The sequence below is a fragment of the Rhipicephalus microplus genome, chromosome X, assembly GCF_043290135.1.
Source record: "Rhipicephalus microplus isolate Deutch F79 chromosome X, USDA_Rmic, whole genome shotgun sequence".
Classification (NCBI taxonomy): Eukaryota; Metazoa; Arthropoda; class Arachnida; order Ixodida; family Ixodidae; genus Rhipicephalus; species Rhipicephalus microplus.
In genome coordinates, this window is record NC_134710.1 from 96,736,470 (window position 1) to 96,760,132 (window position 23,663).

A 23,663-nucleotide genomic window follows, 5' to 3' on the forward strand; every position below is an offset into this window, starting at 1 on the left:
AGAAACAGCTACAGCTAAAAGTGACCTTATAAACCATACCTGTGCGGCAATTAGTGAATTCGTTGGTGCATTTTACAAAAAGATGTCAGTCTCCTTCGTATCTATCATCCTTTCTCTGCACATCTGCTAAAAATCCCACCTAGCTTATTGGCAGGCTCAAAAACAATATTAGCATCGTATCTACTTTTTACTTTCTTTAGCCTGTGATAAACACATTAAATGCACGAAGTGCCTGTGACATGTTTCTTGTATCATTGAAGATGTTTAAGCTGGCCTTAGTTGTGCAGCCTAACAAAAATGGGTATAGATTGTTGTGAACTTCGTAGCAGCGTGTTGAGTATGGTAGCACAATACATTAAAGTAACGTTGACGGTTGTAATTTTGTTGCGAATGTTGAAGAAACGTTTTATGTTTTCAAACAACATTGTCTGAACGCTTTACATGAAACGTATAACGTTCTTTGTTGTATGTAAAACGTTAGATATATATTAGAAATACACTGTTAAAATAACGTTGAATGTGGAACATTAGTGCAACATTCAAACAAAACATTGAATGTTATATTTCAAACGTTAAAGAAATGTTAAAATTGCACAAAAATCAACATAACAGGTAAACATTCCAGCAATGTTCATGTAATATTTACCATCATTATTTGCCGAAAATGCCCATTAACAAGAAATTTAGCTGCAGAGAAATACTTCATGATGTACAGAGAAAACATACAGTGAAAACATTATTTCATTTAAGAAATGAAATTGGTTTTCGCTAAGTAACACCGGATAATGATAGTTACAATAACATAGTGCAGTCAATCCGTGGCTATTCTTCAATTGATATTGCAACTATTTTATGCATGCTTATGAACTGATTTTACTGCTTGAAATGTCATGCACAGCTGTCTTTTCGTCATGTATTTGTAGTAGCTTTCAAGTTTCTCATACATCACTGCGGCATGTACTTTAATAGCCAAACTACCATGGACGTCAGCATGAATTAGTTGAGTCTTGGTGGGGGGGGGGGGGGGGTCGCATTGCGGTGAGGGAGTGCTGGTGTGGCTTGGGCAAATGATGCTTAAAATTTGCATGCCCCTGCTGATTCCCAACAACACTGGTGACTCACAAAAGGTTGTCAAAACAGTAATGCGATTTCTTTATTGAGGTCCCAATCCTTTACATGCGGGAGTGAGTCAAACAATTATTCTAAATAAAACAAAGATGCTAAGGCTTCGCTAAAGCTATCGAAGTTTGAATGATGGTGATGCTCTTAAAAAGACTGTTCCAGTCCTGGGTTGTCTAGCAAAGGAGCGACAGTGGGTCATGGTGCAAACAAGAGGTAGGTCGACAGCCTTCTGGTAATGTGTGTGGGCTGAAGTATGATGAGCAGTTTGGGAGTTATAATGAAATGTATGCATTCGGTACTACAAGTACATTTTAGTGATTGTGCATTGCAGGTATACGTTATGTATGCCTGGCTTATTCAAGCAACACTACCTGGTACAGTACGAGTAACAGTAGAGTAATTGGAACAGATTAATATAACTTCAGACGCGGCGATGGAGTAGTGGTTAGAGCATCCGCCTCGCATGCAAAAGGTCCGTGGTTCAAATCCCGGTGCCGCACAGTTCCCAACAGGATAAAAAAAAATCTGCGTGGCGATAGAACTGCATTAAGAGGCCTAGGGTGCGGCCTCACCGGTAACCACCACCGGGAACGCACTCCCTCACCAGAGAAGGATTGGCCACCCTGGTGCAGTATCTGGCCACTACCTCCCACATGCATACGCCGAATAACTCACGGCCCTCAGTCCCCAGCAGCTGCGAAGCAACTGACCACGGCGGTGGTCAGATCTGCAACGCAGCAGAGGGAGCTAAGAATCTCTGGATCCAGACAGGCCGCCATTGGAACCTGAACTTGGCAACGTTTAACGCTAACCTTATCCAGTAAGGGAAGTCTAGCTGTACTATTCGAGGAGCTAGAGGGTGTTAAATGTCATATAATGTGGCTCAGTGAGGTTAGGAGGACAGATGAGACCTATACGGTGCTACCGAATGGACACGTCCTTTGCTATCGGGGCTTGGCAGGCAGAAGAGAACTGGGAGTGGGGTTTCTGATTCCCAGAAACATAGCTGGCAACATAGAGGAATACTATAGCATTAATGAAAGGGTGGTAGGTATCGTAATTAAACTGAAGAAAAGATACACGATGAAGGTGGTACAGGCTTACGCACCTACATCCAGCCATGATGACGCTTCAGTTGAAAGCTTCTATGAAAACGTGGAATCGGCAACGAGTAAGGTAAAAACACAGTATACTATAGTGATCGGCGACTTTAAACCAAAGGTAGGGAAGAAGCAGGCTGGAGACCAGGCAGTAGATTATGGAATCGGTACTAGAAACGCCAGAGGAGAGCAGAACGCACTAATTTACGGATTTTGAATACCTTCTACCGAAAACGAGAAAATGGCAAGTGGACATGGAGGAGCCCTAATGGCGAAAATAAAAACAAAATAGACTTTATAATGAGTGCACAACCAGGAATCGTGCAGGACCTGGAAGTGGTTGGCAAGGTACGATGCAGTGACCATAGAATGGTACGGTCTCGAATTCGCCTAGACTTGAAGAAGGAACGACAGAAACTGATACGCAAGAAGCAAATCAATGAGCTAGCACTGAGAGAGAAAGTACAGGAATTCAGAGTGTCGCTTCAGAACAGGTACTCGGCTCTTAGTGAGGAAACCAACCTTAGCGTAGATACAATGAATGATAATCTGACGAGTATCATTATGGAGTGTGCAGTGCAAGTTGGAAGCAGGGTAGTTAGACAGGACACTGGCAAGCTTTCCCAGGAAACGAAGAATCTAATTAAGAAGCGTCAAATCATGCGAGTCACAAGTACAACAGACAAAATAGAACTGGCAGAGCTTTCGAAGTTGATTAATAGGCGTAAGGTATGCAATGTAAGAAGGTATAACATGGAGAAAATTGAACACGCTCTGAAAATTGGAGGAAGCGTCAAAGCAGTGAAGAGGAAACTTGGGATAGGCAAAAATCGGATGTATGCACTAAGGGACGAAGAAGGCAAAATAACTACCAATATGGATAGGCTAGTTAAAATAGCAGAGGATTTTTACAAAGATCTGTACAGTAGCCGAAACAACCACGACCTTAATACTATAAGAACTAGCAGTGACCCAGATGACACGCCACCAGTAATGATAGAAGAAGTCAGAAAAGCTTTAGAGAGCATGCAAAGAGGCAAAGCTGCTGGTGAGGATCAGGTAACATCAGATCTGCTGAAAGATGAAGGACAGGTTGTGTTAGAAAAACTAGCCATTCTGTTTACGAGGTGTCTCCTGACGAGAACAGTACCAGAGTCTTGGAAGAACGCAAACATCATCTTAATACACAAGAAAGGACATGACAAGGACTTGAAGAATTACAGGCCAATCAGCTTGCTCTCTGTAGTATACAAGCTTTTTAAAAAGGTAATTGCTAACAGAGTAAAGAAAACATTAGAATTCAATCAAACAAAGGAACAAGAAGGATTTCGAACAGACTACTCAACAATTGACCACATTCATACTATCAATCAGGTAATAGAGAAATGCTCAGATTATAACCAACCACTATACATAGCCTTCATAGATTACGAGAAGGCGCTTCATTCAGTAGAAATATCAGCCGTCATGCAGACACTGCGGAATCAGGGCGTAGATGAAGTATATATAAACATTCTGGAAGAAATCTACAGGGGATCAACTGCTACCATAGTGCTTCATAAAGAAAGCAACAGAATACCAATCAAGAAGGGTGTAAGGCAGGGGGACACAATCTCCCCAATGCTATTTACTGCATGCTTACAGGAGGTTTTGAGAAGCCTAGAATGGGAACAGTTAGGGATAAGAGTTAATGGAGAATACCTTAGTAACCTGCGCTTTGCCGATGACATTGCATTGCTGAGTAACTCAGGGGACGAATTGCAACTTATGATTACGGAGTTAGGCAAGGAGAGCAGAAAGGTGGGTCTTCAAATTAATCTGCAGAAAACGAAAGTAATGTACAACAACCTCGGAAAAGAGCAGCGCTTTGAGATAGGTAATAGTGCACTTCAAGTTGTAAAAGACTATGTCTACTTAAGGCAGGTAATAACCGCAGAGACGAACCACGAGATTGAAGTAACTAGAAGAATAAGAATGGGGTGAAGCACATTCGGCAAGCACTCTCAAATTATGACAGGTAGATTGCCATTATCCCTCAAGAGGAAGGTGTATCTTACCGGTACTTAGCTACGGAGCAGAAACCTGGAGACTTACAAAAAGGATTCAGCTTAAATTGAGGACGACGCAGCGAGCAATGGAAAGAAAAATGGTAGGTGTAACCTTAAGAGACAAGAACAGAGCAGAGTGGATTAGGGAACAAGCGGGGGTTAAAGATATCATAGTTGAAATAAAGAAGAGGAAATGGACATGGGTCGGCCATGTAGCGCGCAGAGAGGATAACCGCTGGTCATTAAGGGTAACTGACTGGATTCCCAGAGAAGGGAAGCGGGTTAGGGGGAGACAGAAGGTTAGGTGGGCAGATCAGATTAAGAAGTTTGCGGGTATAAATTGGCAGCAACAAGCACAGGGCCGGGATAACTGGCGAAACATGGGAGAGGCCTTTGTCCTGCAGTGGACGTAGTCAGGCTGATGATGATGATGAATATAACTTCATGGTTTAGGTGAAGCTCTATAGACTTCATTTGGGCTGCGTTCAAACTCCAGATGATTACTTTGATTTTGGGCCAATTCTCATGTCTTGTAAGCTCAAAAATTTGACTCATGGAGGGGCAAAATGCAAGTTATAATGAAAATAGCCAGAAGCTTTGTAAGTATTGTTATTTATCTTACTTCAGAAGACATTTAGATTCTGGTAATTCTTAAAAAACAAGACACTTAACATAATTGAGAGTACATCGTAGCATGACCTCACCAGGCTTTTGTGATCCTTTGGACTTCTATCAGCGAAGCTGTTTAGGAAATCGCGAGTCAGTGACAGAAAATTAATATTGTAACAGGGATGTGCCTCTGTGCAGCCTTCCAGAAAACTATCATCATCATAAATGGGTATGTGTGACAGAAATTGGGAAAATATCACTACTCGCCTCTGGTCCACTAATAATGATGAAGGCAACAGTTAGTCCAACAAATCACTTAAAAGCAACAGCAAACAGAAGACCCCTGAGCCCCTATGAGAAAATACTAGGAAACGAGAAAGGCAACAGCAGAGGCGAGAAGACCCCGAAGCAACAGGCCTGTGCTAAGGACATGCCTGTCGATCTATAAGAGGTGTGGACGCTGAGTTTCAGGGCGAGTTTCCGTCTCTGGAATTTGAATAACAGTTTCGTGCCTGTCTATGGGCTTCTCTGATCAAAGAATCAACGTAAAAACAACCCAGCATCACCTGGCTAAAGCCTAGAAGCAACCAGATAAGTCTTCACAATCGTCCAGTTTTGCTGTTTCAAGCCTTGAGCGGCTTAGTACAAGCTTTGCCAATTCTTGTATGTCACTGCATAATTATTGTGTATAGTTTCCGCAGCCACCAGAATCTGAGATAATTTATGAGGCTTTTATAGTTAACATGTCAAAACATTTCTCATCTCAGTAAGAAGTACTGTTCCTAACAAGTATGGTAGCGTGAGCATGTAATGAATGCTCCTCATTCTGGCTTGTTTTCATTCACCGTCTCAACATCAGCAGCCAAACCTACAGCTTGTTTCGACAGAGGCAAAATGCCAGAGGCCCATGTACAGTCGTCAGTAAGCTTAGCTCGAATGCTCCACAACATGTCCTGAAGCAGTTTGGTTGACACCAGCGCCACGCAGCTTTGAGTTTTGTTGCCGAGGTGTTACGCATGCATGCCAACATACAATCCAAGCTTACCGAGCTATAATCTTGGCAACAGTGCCCAGTGTTTCGCGGCTGGCCTCAGTCAAACCAGTCCAAGACACGCTGGGGAGCGTTCGAGTTAAGCTTTCCGACAATTGTTTGGTGCAATGTCGTTTAAGAACACCAGATAGCTGCAATTCCTAAAGCTCTTTGCTACAGTGCGCTCATATTCATGTTGTGGTTTTGGCATGTAAATGCCCCGATAATATTATTAATAAAACTATACAAAGCCAAACATAAGGACATCACAGTGAAAGTAGTCTGGCTGTTTAAATTTCAATGCATAAAAGAAAACAGAGCAGAAAGAACATTCAACATGAGCAGTCATGTTGTACGTTCCCTGTGTGTAGTCTGCTCTTGTGCAACAATATTTCAACAAGACCCAATACCAGATTTCACACAGTTTCTGTCATGTGCACCTTGAAATTGTGTTAAATTAATGAAGATATAGGAACTCGGTCAGGATTGTTGGCACTGCGTTAACATGATGAGGTTAGTTTGTACATTTGATCTGGAGCACAGCCCGAATGAATTTGGCCAAAAATGAGACGTCCCATGAAAAGCATTACGCTAACGTAACTCCTTAGCAAGAACAGCAACAAGGACGCTACATATATGAGACGTAACGCAAGTGTGCGAGTAACGCATCTCGTAGGCAACTGCATGCAGTCGGCCACTCGGTCAAAATAGCTGAACACTAGTCAGGAAATGTCCTGCCGAAGGTCAATCCGTGCAAAGACATGACATCGAAACCAACAAAATATGGTCAACGGGCACATTCTCGTCTTCGCCGCTTCGGTGAATCAAGAATGCAAGGCGTGAAAACAGTGCGCAAAGACAGTGTGCAGCTCGGCGAGCTACCCTTTGGGCCGCACCACGAACTGAACCTAATTTGGTAACACGCTGAACACAGCTAGCACATTCCAGCCAGGCAACATGCCGTAAGGTGGGACAGGTGGTCGGCATCGAGCAACGCACCAACCATTTTCCGCGATAAAATAAAAAGCACAGTAGGCGAGCGCTGAGAGTCTCAAGAACTGCGAAGGCCAACCCACAGAACACCTGGCCTAACTGTGCGTCGAACGTGAGCGTCCGGTGTATATGCATGCCGCAACACGAACCCTACAGTTTTGCAGATGATGCACACTCACTCCATACGTTTCGAGACGATGCCCCACATCAAAATTTGTTACCATTACGACCTTTACGACGCCAATTTCGCCAATGGGTCATTGCAGCTCTAGCGCAGCTTGCTCTACGGCTCCACCTACCGTAAACAAGGCGTTGACTTTAACCAAAATAAAGGAGGCTATGCTTTAACCTAGTTTTTTTACAATTTAAGCCACTTCACGGGTGCAGCTTCGTTTTTACCTCTGTTTTTGCTCAATTGAGAAAGTGGCGCTAGTGAAAATTCACTGATGTGTTAAAAGATAAACACATTTTATTTAGATAACAAAAACTTCCTACATTGAACAACAACCTAATTTGTTTTGCAAATGTTTTTTTTTTTTTGCTGCAGCACTAGCAGTCTTAATCAGATGCAGCACTTAGTTTTTTTGTGTGTTGGCTCAAGTTGGCAACCATAAAAGCGTCTTTCTTTTTGGCTCGTGTTTCCTCCGGTTTCCATGGCGAGCGTAGACGATCGGGACGACGGGACCGGCGCGCTTTTTGTTCACGCTTGTGATGATAGTGAAGGTAAGCATAAATGAGTTCATTGCACTTTAAAGCTGCTACTCTCGATGAAGTGAAACTACTGCGTGCATGTAATAACAATGTCACGCAGTACCCCGCCATGGCTGACACAAAAGTACAGGAGGGGTCAACAGTTCCCAGGCCACGCTGCGATAGAAATACATGGGATAGTGGCCTAAGAACTTTTGACCAACCCTGTACGTCGAAACCACGATGATACAAAAACCAATCCGCGGATCGAGTTTGGCGCAGCGCAATCTGAAAGTTTGATCGCGTTGCGATAGGGGCTGATCGCAATTGGAGGTGTCAAAATAGCAGCACCTGATCCGGCTGAAGGCTCATCCAGATAGGCCCTTTTTTGTGATCGTAACTGCTCGTGCGACACCGGTGCAGTCCGTTTTAATCGCGATCAGGTCCAATCGCTATTTGTGCGATGTCTGCGCCAAACTCGATTCGGATCGGGCTGTAAGGCAATGCATTGGCCAATTGTTTGCGATCAAAAAAGCGCTCTTGTGTCACCGGTTTTGAGATCGAGAAATGATCGGGCTTGATGGTGACCAGAAGTACTCTTGTAGCATTTGCATAACCTTTAAGTTGTGAAGAGCAGAAATGATTGCACACGGGGTGTTGTTGGAGCCAACATTTTGAAAGGTTTTGCCAGGCTGAAGAAACAAATCCGCTTCTCGAAACGTTCGCCCCAACGACACCCCGTGTTCGCAAATTTTTGATGTCTTCATGCTTCCATTTTCCCCTGAACTTCTCCCTTTACCCGTCGTGGCTGTATATCAGCTGTCATGCTGCTAAAGTCGAGGCCACGGCCGCCGCATCGCGAAGAGGCTAAGTACAAGCAGAGCTATACTTTTCAATCCACATAAAAGATTCCCAGCTGGCCAAAATTAATCCTGAGTACTCCCTTCTCTATGGCATGCCATATTATCACCATTTTAGCTCGTGTTACTGCAGTAGTTATTAGCTTCTTTGTGTGTCAACTTAAATTGAAAGCATTCGCTATATCATATGCAGATATGAAACGGTACCAGAGACGTTTACAACATGTCGGCGACCGGCAGAGAAAAAAAAGAGTTGCTGAATGTGTGCACGAACACTTCACAGACATTGAAACTTCATCTTTTTTCGAACAGGATAAGAATTTCGCAAATGATGAATACAACAAAAGCAGTGATGTCACGAAGGCTTCAAATCAAGAGCATGTCAACCCTACAAATGCTTTTGCAAGCACGTCAGCTGTAGCACAGCCAAGATTAGCCAGCAATGTGGCAGAAGTTGAGTTTGAAACAACTTATGAAGAACAGCCGAGCTAGGCCAGCGAGCTGGCAGCTTGGGCCTGTGAAACTAAACTTGTGCATCTCATCTAACGCTGCTGCTGAAAATATTGAAGAAGCACCATTTGGAGTTACCCAGTGACTCACGAAACCTAATGGGGACACCGAGGTCTTGCGCCTTAAAAAAAATGGGCACATCTGGTTTATACCACTACTTTGGTATTAAATCAACACTAGAATAAAGGATACAAGCAGGAAGCATCACGAGTGATACGATCGCACTTCTCACAAATATTGATGGGCTTCCCATTGCAAAGAGTTCACGCAAACAGTTCTGGCCAATATTGGCAGTTGTTGAAGAGTCCACTGATATCAAGCCGTTTGTCATTGCCTTGTTTGTTGAAAACACAAAACCTGAGAGCCTCCAGGACTACATGAGTGATTTTACTGCAGAAGTGAGCATGCTGGAAATAGAAGGTTTCACTCAAGGTGACAAAAAGTTTACAGTTCAAGTACGTGCATTTATCTGTGATGCACCTGTAAGGGCATTCTTGAAGTGCATCGAAGGCCATGGGGGCTATTACAGTTGCGAGAGATGCACTCAAGAAGGAGTCTATTCTGAAAGCTCTCGAAAAGTAATTCTTCCAGAGCTCAATGATCCACTGCGAATTGATGAAGCATTTCTGAACCAAGATCAAGAAGAGCACCATCGTAGACACTCACCACTGACCGAGTTAAAAATTGCCATGGTTAGCGATTTTCCATTGGATTACGTGCACCTTGTGTACCTAGGGGTCGTGAGGAATCTGCTTCACTACTGGGTCCGTGGAGTACCTCATAGGTCAAAGGTTCCAGTACGTGTGCAGAATGAAATATCAGAGATGCTAATAAATTTGCACAAGCACACACTTCGGGAAATGGCCCTTAAGCCCCAAAGTCTTTGCGAACTGGAAAGATAGAAGGCCACAGAGTTTCGAAACTTTTTATTCTACTTTGGACCTGTGGTGCTATCAGGGCGAATTGAAAAATATTATTACCAGCATTTCATGAACCTGAGTGTGACAGTGTCTACGCTCTCAAACCCTGAGCTTTGCCACCTGCACTTAAACTTTGCCAAAAACCTTCTCCGATGGTTTGTTACTGATGCTGGACATCTTTATGGGGAGGGTGTTTACGTGTACAATGTACATGCACTTGTACACCTTCCTGATGATGTGCAGAAGTTTGGCCATCTTGACTCATTTTCAACATTCCCGTTTGAGAACATTTTGGGTCCATTGAAGCGCAACTTGAAAACTCCAAATCGACTGCTTCAGCAAGAGTTTGTGTGAGCGCAGTCAGACTGACGTGTTCAACACAGCACTCCCAGAAAAGCAAGTAATTTTGCAAAAGCCACTTGATTCTGGACCTACTCCTCCAGGTTTTCAGGGACAACATTTTCACTGCATAGCTTTTTCAGATGTAGTTATTGAAACCAACACTGCTGACTCATGTCTTCTTATGAAAGATGGGAACGTTGTGATTGCAACAAATATTTTATTAGATAGTTGTGATGAGTGAAGAAAACGACGATGGAAGTGCGGGGAAACGCGCGTGTAATGTGTGCGTGAGTGTCAGCGAATCAGCTGATGACCTGTGGTGGCCCATAGAGGTGGCGTGCCACGATTGGGCCACATGTGACCATTACGTGGCAGTAAGCCTAGTGGCTGGGGACGAGCCAAAGCATCGGCAGACGGAAGACAGCGGGCCGAAGCGTCGGACGCAGGCGATCCAGGTTCCGGCCGGGAACGCGGCTCTCCACGCTACTACCGTCCAACTACCAGCTGGAGTGACGTTGCCGGCACGAGTACTGCATCTCGGGGCGCAGCCTGGCCTGCTGTTCTTTTCCTTGCCGAGGGCATTGCGGATCTCGGCGAGGCGTCTCCACGGTCAGACGTTCGGCACAGCGACGTACGTGGCCTGGCTAATGGTCACGGTTGCGCCGAGCATCGCGTCTCGACACAAGCTGTTCGCTGGACGGGCTGGCCATTCCCCGCATGGAGCATCGCGTCTCCGATGCGGGTTGACTGCTCTGTAGCCGCACCCATGCCATCAAGCACCGGTGTCACCAGGGCGTCGCACATCGGCAATGGACACGCAGCCATCGATGTAGCAGAAATGGAAGAACGTTGGAAAGGGAAGTGACGCTGGAAGAGCAGCTTCTGACGTTTACAAGATACGCGGTTGTGCCAGCGAAAGCGCGGTGCAGGAGCCTGAGGCGAGACGGGAGACAGCGGGCCGAAGCGTCGGACGCAGGCGATCCAGGTTCCGGCCAGGAAACGCGGCTGTCCACGCTACTGCCGTCCAACTACCAGCTGGAGTGACGTTGCCGGCACGAGTACTGCATCTCGGGGCGCGGCCTGGCCTGCTGTTCTCTTCCTTGCCGGGGGCATCGCGGATCTCGGCGAGGCGTCTCCACGGTCAGCCGTTCGGCACAGCGACGTAGGTGGCCTGGCTAATGGTCACGGTTGCACCAGGCATCGCGTCTCGACGCAAGCTGTTCGCTGGACGGGCTGGCCCATTACACGCATGGAGTATCGCGTCTCCGATGCGGGTTGACTGCTCCGTAGCCGCACCCATGCCATCAAGCGCCGGTGTCACCAGAGCGTCGCACATCGGCAAGGGACGAGCGAGACGTTCTGCCGGGCGAGACGCGGGCATGTGTGCGGAGGACCACAAAGCCGGGCGAGGTTCAGGGTGGCCGAGGATCCAGGTGCCAGGGGAGTTGCTGGCTGAATCGAGGATCGCCGAGCGGTGCCGAGCCGTACCGAGCGACGCGCCAGACTCGGACGTGGGCCACGAGCTCATGAGCTTCAGTGTGCACCTGAGGGTACCTGGCGGTGCCCTGGCCAAGGCAAAGGAAGCGGTGCGCCGCTCGAGAGGACGAGTTCCTGGCAGCGTTCCTGGGTCGGACGTGGGACCCGTACGTGTCGGTCAGGTCGAGCTCCGGTGTGTCTGTTCGGGATCGAGTCCGTCGGCCTGTACAAGGTCCAAGACGGGGCCTGCTGAACGGCTCCTGCCTGGGTGCAGTGGCCGGGAGCAGGTTCGTGGGCGAGGCCTACCATGTGTGGTCCTCGTGAGCCGTGGCCTGATCCTGGACCTCCGGAGTTGCGACCCTGACTGCTGGGTTGGCCACGACGTCCGACTCAACGGCGCTGCACACGGTAGCGTATCCGTGCGCCGTCAGCCGTTCCACCCGTGCCATCAAATAAATTGTTCATGTTAATCCTTTCTCGTCCGCTATCGACAAACATAGTGACGAACTTCCTTAACCACCACAATAGTGTTGATGTAAAGATATCTGCTAGATTTTTCAACCAACTGACCAACTTTCATGCTAGTATTGTAGGGACAACTGAGCTCCATGCTTACCAGGCTTCGGACCTTTCAGCAGTCAATGCAGTATGGTCAATCAACGAAATCAAGTCAAAGTGTTGCTGCTTATCTGGTAGACAAGGTTTTGTTGTACTGGGTTCTTTAACCCAGTGTTGTACTGGGGTTCTTTAACGTGAACCCCAATCTGAGCACACGGGCCTACAACATTTCTGCCTCCATCGAAAATTCAGCCGCCGCAGCCGGGATTCGATCCCGCGACTGAAGCTAACATGCTTTTTCAAGATGTGGTTTCAGAGCGCATCTGTGTTGCGACTTGTAGGGATCACCAGAAACCATCCTTGCCCTCACCCACACTAGCGGCCATATAAAGCAGCCACCAGGGCCCCTCGGTATTTCCCTGGATGTGCAAGCACAGCGAGCGACAGATGGGAGGAGAAGTTGGCAAAAGTATGCGATGAGTTTTCATGTGCGTGGAGAGTCCGTCGGGCCCTAAGATAGTGCAGACCAGCGTGGAGGTTATTCTTCTGATTTGTGCCACTGTCATGATACAGGTGCAAAAAACAATTAAGTGGTTGCCGTGCGACGGCCATGAACAACAACGAAGGGGTCAAAAGCTTTAAATTTTGAAGTGCGGGCATGTGCAAGCAGGCAGCAAGTGACAACACGTACCATTGTGGGACTATAATGGCACTATGTGATGTGGACCAGGAAGGTAGCACTATTGCAAGGCAGTGCTGACAGTGATCATTATTGGTGGTTGGACGAAATTCGAGTTTTTAAAAACAGCTGCTGCGAACAAGTACTTTACAGACCACTTACAAGGCTATGTGCATTAATTTTGCACCGCCGCGGTGGTCTAGTGACTAAGGTACTCGGCTGTTGACCCGCAGGTCGCGGGTTCGCATCCCGGCTGCGGTGGCTCCATTTCCGATGGAGGCGGAAATTTTGTAGGCCCGTGTGCTCAGATTTGAGAACACGTTGAAGAACCCCAGGTGGTCGAAATTTCCGGAGCCCTCCACAATGGCGTCTCTCATAATCATATGGTGATAACAGCGAAAGTTGGGCTAGTTGGTGGTTCATACTTGGGAAATAAAAACAGCGCAACAATATAGACAAGGACAGAGGAAAAGACGACACCGCACTGACTCGCGACTAAACTTTATTGAAAGATACACGCACATATATTAAGCATTTGTCAAGGTTGTCCACGTGAGCGGGTCAAATGCTTGATATATGTGCATGTATCTTTCAATAAAGTTTAGTTGCGAGACAGCGCGGTGTCGTCTCTTCCTCTGTCCTTGTCTATATTGTTGCGCTGTTTTTACTTCCCAATAATCATATGGTGGTTTTGGGACGTTCAACCACACATATCTATCTGTCTCTCGACGTGCATTAATTGTGCAGTGGTGGTGAATGGTTTTCATTGTCTTATCAAAAGCATCTGCAATGTTTATGCTGCTACTAAAGCTATTTTGTTTGTTTATCATCTGCAGTAATTCCTGAATATTTCTTGTTTTTGCAGAACAAAGTGCCGTGGCCTGCTTATTGATCACAGCCAAGCCTTGGATGAGCATCGAGGAATAAAGTATATACGGGCATCATGCAATAAAGTATATTTGCAATCAAGACATGCAGTTGAGCTGAGTTAATGCTGCCAAACAGCTGCAAAATGTAGAAAGTCTTTAAAACTGCTGATTAGAGTGCTTCGAATCAGTCTGGTTCAGTCCTTGCATATATATACAAGCCGCTAACACACATGCGTTCCATCAATAAGTTAATGTACTTTAGAATCCCCTATTGCATGTTGAAGACATGCTCCAGCTATGATTCGCAAGTTTGTCTTTTCAGTTAAAAAGACTTCTGACATTGGGCCTGTTTTTAGCATTGCATGAGCATAATTTACAATAATTCTTAATATTTCATAAATGTTACAAAAGTGTAACTTGTAACGTCACTTTTGTGTTTTGCTTAACATTATGCAAACATTATCATAACGTTTTATTAATGTTTACATAATATTCAAGATAACGTTATCGCTACGTTTATTCGGAACGTTAGCAGAACATTTAGTTTCGATGACATTAACAATATTGTTTCACCATTGAAGCTGAGCGTAAAAGTAATATTATTATAACGTATCTGTGCTACTTGTGATAGTTGTTATTGACACAGTGTATGAATGAGATCGGTAACTACTTTAACTATGTCATAGCTGAGCTTGACGATAATAACGCTAATGTTCTGCTAGATGCTAGATTGTTGCAGGCAACGTTGATAACAACATTTATTAACTTTTTTTTTTCAATCATAAATGACATCTGCACTTGAAAATTTTTCAAATTGTCAGACAATATAAAGCTGTGAATCCTGTGGTGTAATTCTTTGCATAAGAATCAATGCTCAAAAAAACAACAGATAAAGTCAGTTTTGATGCTTGGTTTAACTAGAATGGCTATAACAGCACTATGAAGGTCAGGCGTTTTCGAAAAAAAAAAAAACTTCATTACACTATAGTGTAACGAAGTTATATATGGTTGATTGTGTGTGTGTGTGTGTGTGTTTAAGAGAAGAGCATGCACCACTCTATGTGTTCTGGGGCCACGAGCTTTCTGGGGCCACGTGCTCTAGCTTTCAACACAGTAATGCTTCCTGTCCATTTTGGCTCCCAGAAACCGAAGCTGGAAGTAGTAATTCGTGTAAATAAGGAGATATCAAATTATTTAGCAAGAATACGTGAATCCTGAAACACGCATCATGCTTCCTAGAAGAATAAAAAAAACATTTTAAATGAAAAACACGCAAGCCACAAATTCTATGGCAACACCTCATTAAGAAAACTACCAGAGCATAAAGACACAGGAAGCCAGATAGAGAATACAATACATGTACATGCATTGCAAGATTGCCCTGTGGGCCCCGCCGTGGTGGTCTAGTGGCTAAGGTACTCGGCTGCTGACCCGCAGGTCGCGGGTTCAAATCCCGGCTGCGGCGGCTGCATTTCCGATGGAGGCGGAAATGTTGTAGGCCCGTGTGCTCAGATTTGGGTGCACGTTAAAGAACCCCAGGTGGTCTAAATTTCCGGAGCCCTCCACTACGGCGTCTCTCATAATCATATGGTGGTTTTGGGACGTTAAACCCCACAAATCAATCAATCAATCAAATCAAGATTGCCCTGTGGTCTGTAGTGAAATGCTTCACATCCAATAAATGCTTCAATGCAACTGTTAAAAATCAGCTATACTATTCATTTATTCAAGCATGGCCAACTTTTGTTCAGGTTGAAATGAAATGGAGATTTTATACGTCTATTTTCCTTACTTTTACCAGACATACACAGGGATGACGCGAGTATAACTCGCCATGATACCTTATCAGATATGGTGTAGCACTATTAGGTTCAAAGACATGGCTTCGTTCATTTTTCTAGGTGATGGACGCATTTTAATGGAGGCAAAATGCAAAAAGGCCCACGCATTTAGATTTAGGCGCATGTTCAAAAACCTCATATGGTCGACGTTATTCTAATAGTTATGGTTATTGTAAAATACACAATTATGCCAGCTTTGGCAAAATTAATAAAGTAGAAATGCGGAGGACAAATAGCTTACCACACAATAACAGTTCAATTGAGGTCTGAACTTGATACTGTAACACAGCACTATAGTAGTGGCTAGCCAGCCAGAGATTTCATTGATATGTTGGGTTTAACGTGCGAAAACCACCATATGATTATGAGAGACGCCATAGTGGAGGGCTCTGGAAATTTCGACTACTTTGGGTTCTTTAACGTGCGCCCCATTCTGAGCACACGGGCCTACACATTTCCGCCTACTAGCAAGAGTGCAGTTAGGTCACTACACCCTTGGTACCTTGCACATTACTGATCTTGCCCCGCCGCGGTGTTCTAAGGGCTAAGGTACTCGGCTGCTGAACCGCAGGTCGGGGGATCGAATCCCGGCTGCATTTCCGATTGTGGCGGAAAAGTTGTAGGCTCGTTTGCTCAGATTTCTGAAGCCCTCCACTACGGCGTCTCTCATAATCATATGGTGGTTTTGGCACGTTAAACCCTACATATCAATCAGTGAATCACATTTCTGATCTCGGAGGTCATGCATTTGTAGTAAAGATATCCAAGTGGCATAAATAAAAATTTACCCTAATAAAATTCGTGATCGTAACGTAACAGATGGCGGACGAGCGAAAATATCTAATGGTTTGCACTTCGCCCATTTTGTTCACCTGATGGAGGAGGGGAGAAAGTTCTTGTTTTGTTTACTTGTTCTTTCTTCTTGTGTTATGTGGTGCTGCCCATCTGACTTGTGCATTGTTTTTTTATTTAAACTCCAAACGGGAGCAAATCAGATCAAAATCAACTGACATCATGAAGGTTTCACGTACGAATTCTGCTAATAAGCTCAATTTTATCAATATCACTGTTATTGATTTCATCATCCATATCATTTTTTTAAATAAAGTTGCTGCCATGGGATTTCTTCTTGCCCTCTTGATGACGTTTCAAGCTGTTAATGTAAAGCAAGTGATTACCACATCCGTGATGCAACTAATGCTGGTCTTGATCACTGTGTGCCAAGGTCAACAAGAATGTACCAATGTAGATACAGCTTATGCCAAGCGAAAACATGTGTTATTTGGTGTTTTAAATGATGACACCTAGTTTCCCTGCATAAGAACAATAGCCTGCTCAGTCCCTAAAAGAAAATTGCTGGTTAGTTTATTTGAAACTTGTTCATTTCGGTTTTCAGCATAGAGCAAAAGAGAAAAAAAATTAATTCGGGTCAACAAAAAGAGAACTGACAAATCATGGCTGTCTCCAAATGAATCCTCTGGGTCCTAACAGGTGTGGAAGCCCTCACAGTAGTTTCTGTTCTGAAGGCTGCAGAAAACACGCTTTGAAAAATTCGCTCTAGAAATATATTCATACTCCATTTTTCTGCTTTCCCTACTTCATCCAAGCTTAGGGTTTACAAGAAAGTTTCCTCAAATGTCATGTCCCGGGTGGTGGGGTGGTGACAGAGTGATCTCGCGTCGTTGTCGGCCGGTCAGCATTTCCTTGCTTAAGTTTTCTTTTTCGTTTCCTCTTTCTCTACATTGCCCATCAGGCACAGTACAGCGGCTGGTGCTTCGGTTAAACATGTTGCCGTGTTCGTTTTGAACTCTGAGTTATGTCAACTTGAGCTTTCGAGACTATTGCTTGCTTTTACATTTCATCCACTCATTAGAGCATGATTGCTATATACAAAAACTGAGCGAACATTCATGTTTGTTAGACACAAAGCGGCCGCTGAAGTTGACCTCGGTCGTAATCCTGTAACACTTAGCCACCATTCACCTTTTTCCTTCAGTCATTCGACCATACTGTCTTTGCACTTGACAATGCATATTATTTTAACGCTCTTTTTCTCCACTTTACTGGACCCCTTGTTTCAGGCATCGTGCCAATTGAAGTGTATTGTAGGCCATTTTTGTCCTCACTGTCACGCTCCACATGGCTGCCAATGTAAGCATCATTGCCAATAAATTCAGGATCATCAGAATGTGAAACATCAGCAGAATTTTCTTGTAGGAAGGGCTTGCATTTATGCTTCAGTCAGGTCCCTTCCAGTCATCAATAGTGTGGTCGTAAGGCCTAGACACCAATTGGGGACAAGCAATTCGAATGCCTGTTTACTGGAATGTACAACAAAGATTATGGCTAAAAATCGATTACAACTTGACTGGACACCCTGTAGTAGTGCTGTCTAACATATTAGCTGATGTCCACTGAGAAATGCCATTTTCACACACCCTATGCATCACAGATGCCGAACATCGAGGGCCATCTCATTGAATTTAAGTAAGGTAATGCTCTGTTCTCCATGTGACTAATTAAGTTTGAAGTACAAAATGTTTGGTTCACAATTAGCTATACTTAGCTTGAACAAATGGCCTCGAATTGGGGTCACAGGGACAGAAGAGAATAATGCAAGTCATTAGGCAAAGCATTCTAACAGGCACTACTTCAACCAGAAATCTTTTACTACTCAGCCAACTGAGCCATGCAGTTGGCTGGCCCTCTAGCAAGCTGCTGGACTGGATGGTGCCATTTTTTATGTCTCATCTAGCTACAGACGGTGCAGACGTTCTTGCTTGACTCCGATATTTGACTTAGCAATCACTAAAAAGAGAATCAATGCATGAAAACAACATAATAAGTTTGAATGCTGAAAAAAGCAGTGTTGACACAGGCTACTGCTATGCCTGCCCTAATGTTCAACTGGTCGTTTGCAGTTGATTTTGCATTCACAACTCATAAGAAACGCTTAGATGTTCTTGGACTGTTCTTTATTGTGGAGAATTGTATTTTATCAGTAGGCATTACTTTGCAGGTGGTGTCCTGTGAATCTCCATGGTTGCACGGTGCCCAAGTTTCCACACGTGTTCCACAATGGTGCAACGTGAATGCTAGAAAAAACAGGAAGAATTATTTTCTGTGGACAAATAAATTGGTGTGATAAACCAAAGGCATAAAAATGATGGCTGCCAATAGAGTCAGTGGACACATTCGCTGCATCAGTTTTTTCAGAATCAATAAAGACTTACCTTGAGTGTACTTTAGTGACTGGCAACCAGGGCTATTACACTTTGAAAAGACAAATATATTCTCAAAAGTTAACACAAATTAGTGTGTTATGACCACTGTGGCAATATCCTGCATTTAAATGTGAAAGTCTGAAAAATCCTGTACCATTTCACATATTGTCGCAATGCAAATGATATTGTCTGTACATTCTTTATGCTACTCTTGTTCTTTTTAATAAACATAAACTAACAATGGGTGAGCCCTCTGCCTTGCAGTGGGCATAGTTACACTGATGGCACCTTTATTCAGTACAATACAGTGCAAGTAAAAAGTTCATATAATACAGAAGGAGGTCCCAAAGTAAAAACTGTCAGGGGGACCTCCTGTGAATTCATGTATAAAGATATAGAACAAAGATTGGCAACTAAGGAAAAAAAACAGCAAGCGAATACTTTCACTGATGATGACAATAAAACAAAATTTTATATTCAAGTACCCTTCAGAAGTTGTAGCACTCTTGGCAATCCTGGCCGATGCAAGACTGTTTTTATTTTAGCAGGAGTACACAAAAGTAGGCTTGAAGTTATATGTGCTACATTCAATGACAGCAGTATTGATGCTATGTACAAGCAGGCCTGACAGACTACACTCAACCAAACCACGTTTAAAGGAGTGCTGACGCATAGACGGCACAGAATATCCTTAAAAACCATGCAAATTACTTCTGGAGGTGGTCACCAAGAGCCAGCTATCTGCACCATATTTCCAGAAAAGGCAGCCATATCGCTGGCTCTCACTATCTCTTTGGTCACCACTACTATCAATGCCAAGTGGTTGAGCTGTCGATGGCAGTTGCATGATGGCACGCATTCTATCAGCAATGCTGCCAGGTGAGACACCCAAACTGCGAGGGATCATATCTGTGAAGTATGTGGGAGTACAAGACTATGCAGCGAAATGCAATGGCAGACAGAGGATTAATCGCGCAATCCAATGTTGCACTTATCCGGGCTTATCCGCAAGAGGTACGGTACAGTAAGGGTACATGTCGTGCACCCACCAGAATTGCTACACAGGAAATGTCCGATGAAGCTTGTCTGGATACCTAACCTCCCAATAAAGCTCTCAGCTTGTAGCTGTCATTGCAATCTACACAGTCACCAGCAAACTTAGAAGCATTACATACTAATACAGAAAAAAATTGCATTTGTTGTGGAGCCAACATATCGGAAACTTATGCTGTACTTCGATCCAAACTGTGTAAAATGTGCTATATAATGTTATTCTTGAAGAAACAAGAGCCAGCGCCGTCACCTTGGTGGCCACTAAAGGAGGTGCTAGAAAACCAGTTGTTATGCAGCTGCAATAGGTTTTGAAGCAGAAAATGTTGCTATTAGAGCACAAAAATGCATATCTGGAGCAGGTTGAAGCACCCATGACACCAAATTGGGAAGCTTCAGATGCTTGTGTTGTTTAATAGTCCTCCATGCTTGGCCACTTCTGACCGATTATTAGTGACAAGTGTTGACTGTGAGATATGTTTATTTGGTTTTAAGGTTATTATTTGTTCAACTTTTTCTTTAACGTGTGAAAATGGTCATTTTTCATATGTTTTGGTAAGATTGATTTTGCAAGTTTGAAATGTACTCCAGCACGCATTGCAGCATACGAACTTTTCCACAAAGATATGGTCTTTCCGAAAATATATGTTGTGAAGCAACAATAACAATTTGTAATCAATAAAAATGTAGAAAGTGTATAATTTTGGGGCCCTAGCTGGTAAACAGTGCAATAAACAATACAATCTATGCAAAAATATTCAAGACAAACAAAATTCAGAATATCCATCTTGAATACAAATGACCCAGGAACAATATAAAAAATAATAAATGTTGTACAAAATGTTTCTATTACCATAGAAAAAGAAAATCGGGACAGAGGTGGTGCTTCGTTGCTCGTGCCACGTGGTGAAGCATTGCTCGGTATTTCGTGAGACACAAGGGAACTTGTAGAATTTTTTCACTAGTATTTTTTTTTTGTAATTAGAGCCTCCCCCAGGTGTTCTAGTATAGTTGAATGCCCGTGATGTGAATAATACCTCGATCAATCAGATGTCTGCTGAACTTCGATATTTTGTCTAGCGTCACCTCTTTTCATGAGCCACCTCACTCGGCATAGGTTGGTGCTTCTATATTGCGTCGAAGCATATTTTTTAGCATTTTGCACATCGTATTAAAAAAATCAATATCGCGAGCAGTTCTAAGACGATTTGCGCTGCTCCGTAATTAGGGCCAAGTTGTGCTCTTGTGGCCGTCCTACAGTTAGGAGAACTTTCTGGTAATGCTAATACACCTGTTCCAGTTGGGTCATTCCACGCCAAGCGTCCCAGCCATTTCAGTGACCATTCCAAATGTATACGAAAGAAATTGTTATTTTCTGCATTGAAAACAGTGAACTGCTAGGATATTTCAGTGAGAAAAATTTTTTTTGGTCACGTGGCTGCCTTCTGAACTTCCTGAGAAGTTGTTTTGGTGTTGTTGGGGGGAAAATTTATTTTTCCACGAACAAAAATGTATTATGGCCAGCCGCCATATCGAAACACCCTAGTGCTTTTGAAACCTATTTATTTCATACGAAATTTTAAATTATACAAACAATATTCTTAGTTATATTTGGTTTAAAAATATATTTACATGTACAAGGTAACGAAACTTATTTCACTTATTAGTAAAATAGTCATTTTGCAATCTTTTTATGATTCCCTACAAAACCCAGACAGTGCTACCATCGCTTCCAAATCGCTGTCCCTATTTGCTCTATGGACATGTGACAGCGGCGCGGTTGAGTTGTCGTTCACCTCCCGTTGCCATGGTATGATTATAGTGTACTAGAATATTCTAGTACACTATAGTATGACATCAGAGCGTCTTGTGTTGAAGCAGCCAATCTGCGTGCAGGCGCGGTTGCTCTGCGCCTACTAGAACCCCGGGCACACTGTGACCCCGGGTAGTCAACGAGGCTAAGAGCTCGCTCGCTAGATTCCGTGCCGACCGGTTGTGCCTTCGCGATCTCCGACGACAGCGCAGCTCTGGCCAACTGGGCTGGTCCTACGCCACCTCCTGCCGCCGGTTCCCTACGACGACGTCAGCGCAGACTCTGGCCGACTGGACTAGCCCTACGTCACCTCCTGTCGCAAGCTCTCACAAGTGGTGCCTCGTCCTCAGACTCCTACGACCGTTTTTCCATCTTTCATATCTCTCATGTATCGTTGCTTGCTGTTCTAGCGCATCTCTATTTCTCTCTATACCTTCAATCCTATCCTTTTAATCCCTCCTCACCCCCATCCCTTGTGTGCTACTGTTGAGGTGTCGCACGCTGATGCAGACAGTTACGGGGCTCACTTTTCTCTTCCTTTCACTCTTATAACCACAATCATCGAGGCTAAGAAAAATACGGTCTTTACAGACAATCGCATGACAAAATGGCGATTATGCCGATAAAAAATCCGGTTAGCTAATTAAAACCGGTTGATAGTAATAATTTTTAGTTGAAAAACATTAGTTTTTGAAAAGAAAAACGCTTAAAACTTGCAGGTGACCTTCAAACGTTTGATTGCCGTTTTTTTCTACCCTTTCTGATGAGTTGCAGGAGTTTGTGACATTCATATCGCTTGAAATGAATATTGGAAAATGATGTATTGCATATGCGATTACTGAGATGGGAAGGCTTTACGCTCTCGCATGGTAGAGTACCAAGGGAGCACTTTGAATCGTTAATCACTCTTTCTTGACACTCATGCAAACACTTGAATGGCGTTGTCTTATGAAGTCCTGGTCTGCCTGCGGGACGACTCCATGCTCTCTCATAGTAGAGTATCATGCATTCCGAATTGTTACACAGTTTGTCTAAACAAGTGACAGCCCCTTAGTCTTTTAAGGACGGACTGAGGCTCACTGCGCCCTAGTGGTTAGGGGACGGGCCATGTACACAAAGCAACATGAGAAATAAGAGTGGTTTTTCTGGCCCAAAAGCGGCGGTGCCACGCAGCTTCACACCAGCCGTAAAATGTCAAAATATCACTCACTGCTTTCAAGGAAATGGGCGTTTTAGTTAACTAGTGCCTTTTCTAGTGCATTATACGTCTACGTGTCTTTGCGACTGCGATTGTATGCTCTTAGCCGGTGTGCTATACTTACACAAGGCATCAACACCATGAACTGGCCTTAAATATGTCGACTGACAGTAATCCAGCCAGCCTCACCCCGGTGGTCTAGTGGTTAAGGTACTCGGCTGCCGACCCACAGGTCGCGGGTTCGAATCCCGGCTGCAACGACTGCATCCTCAATGGAGGCGGAATTGCTGTAGGCCCGTTTGCTCAGATTACGGTGCACTTTAAAGAAACCAGGGGGTCTCAATTTCCGCCACCTTCCACTACGACGTTTCTGATGTGGTGGTTTTGGAAGTTTCAAACCCCACATATAAATCAATCTGGCCAGCCTCACGCCTTTCATGCTTTCTATAAAGCACCGCTGAGCGGCAATGAGCAAGACTGCCATGGAACCACAGGTCTAACACACTAACTACATCAGGTAAGTGTGCGAAGTGCATGAAAAACTTTTTATTTGCTAAATGACAATGTCTATGTATATCTATTGAAGGTCCATTCAGTTTCCATGAGCAACGTACCTACAACCTTACTCGGAAGAGCTTTTCGTAGTTGCGGGCACATCTAATCTTCATAATTTGGATTTCTATGGATATCTAAGAGACATTTACAATGTCCACGAGAAACATACCATAGAT

The 23,663-nt window shown here is 44.1% G+C and overlaps 1 protein-coding gene and 1 pseudogene across 2 annotated transcripts; both read left to right on the forward strand.

The window, feature by feature from the left end:
• Positions 1-9,339: 9,339 nt before the first annotated feature.
• On the forward strand, positions 9,340-10,465 carry LOC142775668 (uncharacterized; annotated as a pseudogene).
• A 144-nt stretch (positions 10,466-10,609) lies between these two features.
• LOC142775669 (uncharacterized) lies at positions 10,610-13,906 on the forward strand. Of its 2 annotated transcripts, XM_075877310.1 has the most exons (3): positions 10,610-10,966; positions 11,515-12,108; positions 13,803-13,906. In XM_075877310.1, the coding sequence occupies exons 1-3, from the start codon at positions 10,942-10,944 to the stop codon at positions 13,862-13,864; spliced, it is 681 nt and encodes a 226-aa protein (XP_075733425.1). In that variant the 5' UTR covers positions 10,610-10,941; the 3' UTR covers positions 13,865-13,906. The 2 variants fall into 2 exon arrangements, with proteins under 2 accessions (XP_075733425.1, XP_075733424.1); XM_075877309.1 differs by lacking the exon at positions 10,610-10,966 and having other exon boundaries at positions 11,403-12,108.
• The last annotated feature ends 9,757 nt before the right edge of the window (positions 13,907-23,663 follow it).

What these genes read in the sequence shown, in the direction of transcription:
- LOC142775669 (XM_075877309.1), top strand. Translation starts at nt 11,403, where the DNA reads ATGGTCACGGTTGCACCAGGCATCGCGTCTCGACGCAAGCTGTTCGCT. An exon ending in ACTCAACGGCGCTGCACACG is followed by an intron (nt 12,109 to 13,802) that starts GTAGCGTATCCG and finishes TTGTTTTTGCAG; the next exon opens with AACAAAGTGCCGTGGCCTGC.